Source organism: Oreochromis niloticus, linkage group LG20, assembly GCF_001858045.2.
Source record: "Oreochromis niloticus isolate F11D_XX linkage group LG20, O_niloticus_UMD_NMBU, whole genome shotgun sequence".
In the NCBI taxonomy this organism is placed as follows: Eukaryota; Metazoa; Chordata; class Actinopteri; order Cichliformes; family Cichlidae; genus Oreochromis; species Oreochromis niloticus.
The window spans coordinates 34,841,357-34,843,733 of NC_031984.2; the positions used below are offsets into that span (position 1 = coordinate 34,841,357).

Consider the following 2,377-nt stretch of genomic DNA (forward strand, 5'->3'; position numbering starts at 1 on the left):
GACCTAGGGAATAAAATAAAAAATCAAACCAAAACTGTGAACAGAAAAAATTATGGAACCAAACCCCAGGAATATAGAAAAAAAGAAACGGACCAGGGATCACTAAGAAACATGCAAAACTCAAAACTCTGGGTCCAAGACCCAGGAAACATGACACCCACATTACCACTCTTACTGCTAGATGCCCTCGTTTGTTTTACAGTTTTTCTGAATTGCTAAAACACATTTCCTAAAATCTCATCTCTTTGTCTCAAAACACTAAACACAAACTCTAAAATTCAAGCTACACACACACAAAACCTTCAACGTGTCTTGCAAAACCAAACATTTGACCCCAAACTATTTTAGCTTTTCTCCAAAAGTTGAATCTGTTCATCTGGACGTAGCGTTTTGTGGGAGAAACGTTTCGTCACTCATCCAAGTGACTTCTTCAGTCTCAGCTGACTGCAGGTTTCCCCAAGCCTTATAAACAGGTTTGGGGAAACCTGCAGTCAAACCTGTATATATATGTGTGTGTGTGTGTGTGTGTGTGTATATATGTATATATACATATATACCAGACAAAAAAGTTAAAAGGGATTATATATCCATGTAACTGCTATAAATACACACCCTTGTCCTGATCTACTTATGTGCTATCTGCCTCTGTTTTACAGTTTTTCTCAAATGCTAAAACACATTTCACAAACGTTCCCACCATGTTCCCCAATGTCTAAACACAACACCCTTTTCTAAAGCTACATAAACACAACCACACCTTCCCACTGCAAAACTCAAACTTTCACACCAAAAGAGCAGCTCGGAGCTTTCAAAAATGTAAACACTATACACATCATTACACACTACAGCAAAACAACTGAAAACACAGTGCTCAATTTGTGAGAAGGTTCTTTGTTTCATAACTGCCAATGCATATTTTTCGAAACTATACAGTAACAGATCGTCGTAGATCTCTGCAGAGGATTAGGCATTTAGATTTGTGAGTTTCATATGAAGAGTATAAATCTATAGAAAATCCTGCATGTACGTGTTGAGTTGTGTTACACTACTGTAACACAACTCAATGCAAAAACAGAATCTATTGCACACAACAGTACTCTTGAAAACATGATCAGGGTGTGAAGTTTTTTCATTTACTTTATTCACACCACACACACACCACAATCACTGTGCGGCATCATGTCGCTGAGCTGCATCGGGCCACATCACCTCATCCACATTGCATGCTATATTGTCTCTCGCCAGGCACCACGGGAAAAACGCCCTGGAATGGCGAATCCATCCTTGGAAGGCCTCCGCTGGGATGTCAACACAGGCCAGCTCCATTGCCCTTAGGAGGTTCTCTCTTGTGTATGGTTGTCTGTCATAAACCTTCCATCTCCACGATGAGAAGAACTCCTCTATAGGGTTCAGGAAAGGGGAGTAGGGTGGCAGACACACGTTTAAAAAGTGGTCACTGTTGGTGGTGAACCACTCTCTGATTTGGTTTGTTCTGTGGAAGCGGACATTGTCCCAAATGATCACATAAAGCTGATGTGCGGGCCCAGGATGGTGTTGTTGGTGGTCCAGGAGGATGTCTTTTAGCTCCTCTAGGAAGGTGAGGAGACGTTGGGTGTTGTAAGACCCAAGGACAGCATGCCGGTGGACAAGCCCCTCCGAACCCATGGCCGCACAAAGGGTAATATTACCCCCCCGTTGGCCAGGGACCTCAGTGATGGCTCTTTGGCCAATGATGTTACGGCCTCTTTGCCTTCGTTTCTGCAGGTTGAAGCCTCATCCAGGAAGAGGTACTCATGAGGTCTGGCCATCGCGTCCAACTGTAATATCCTCTGTGAAAATGTGAAAGTGCACAGGTGTTCAGAACAACAGTCAATCAGGTAGCACAGTATTGTCCAGAAGTAATGTGAGCAACACAGTATGTCCACTAACTGTACTGTGAACATGGATGTATACTTACTTGCACAAACTCGTAACGTAGGTCTTTGTGTCACGCAGAGTTGCGCTCAAAGGGAACCCTATAGAGCTGTTTCATCCGCGTCTTTTGGCGCCGGAGAACTCGGTCTATTGTGGCCAAGCTGACATCGTCAATGCTCTCAAAGTTGACATTATCGGCAATGACTTTGTCTCTGATCTCCCGGAGTCTGATGATGTTGTTCCCACGAACCATATCCACAATGAGGGTTTCTTGTGCCGCTGTAAATATGGCAACCCTCCCACCTCTATGTGGCATTCTTTCAACTCTATAGAAAGAAACATGTGTTGTCAATTGACATGTGTTACAATACAGTCACAACTGATTTGAACTCCTCTTCCTCGTTGGCCTGCTTCTCTTCTTCCAGGGCCAGCTCTTCTCCCTCCTCTGCATCGAATTCCTCTT

The 2,377-nt window shown here is 43.5% G+C and overlaps 1 protein-coding gene across 2 annotated transcripts; it reads right to left on the minus strand.

The window, feature by feature from the left end:
* Positions 1-661: 661 nt before the first annotated feature.
* Positions 662-2,377, minus strand: LOC112843237 (uncharacterized). 2 transcript variants are annotated; one of them, XM_025901427.1, is made up of 3 exons: positions 1,958-2,377; positions 1,689-1,829; positions 662-1,650 (listed from the first exon to the last, which is right to left on the minus strand). In XM_025901427.1, the coding sequence occupies exons 2-3, from the start codon at positions 1,806-1,808 to the stop codon at positions 1,165-1,167; spliced, it is 606 nt and encodes a 201-aa protein (XP_025757212.1). In that variant the 5' UTR covers positions 1,809-1,829; positions 1,958-2,377; the 3' UTR covers positions 662-1,164. The 2 variants fall into 2 exon arrangements, with proteins under 2 accessions (XP_025757212.1, XP_025757211.1); XM_025901426.1 differs by lacking the exon at positions 1,958-2,377 and having other exon boundaries at positions 1,689-1,940.

Coding starts and splice junctions, on each gene's coding strand:
- LOC112843237 (XM_025901427.1), bottom strand. CDS start 1,808: ATGGCCAGACCTCATGAGTACCTCTTCCTGGATGAGGCTTCAACCTGC. Junction 1,651..1,688: donor GGTCCCTGGCCAACGGGGGG/GTAATATTACCC, acceptor GGTTCGGAGGGG/CTTGTCCACCGGCATGCTGT.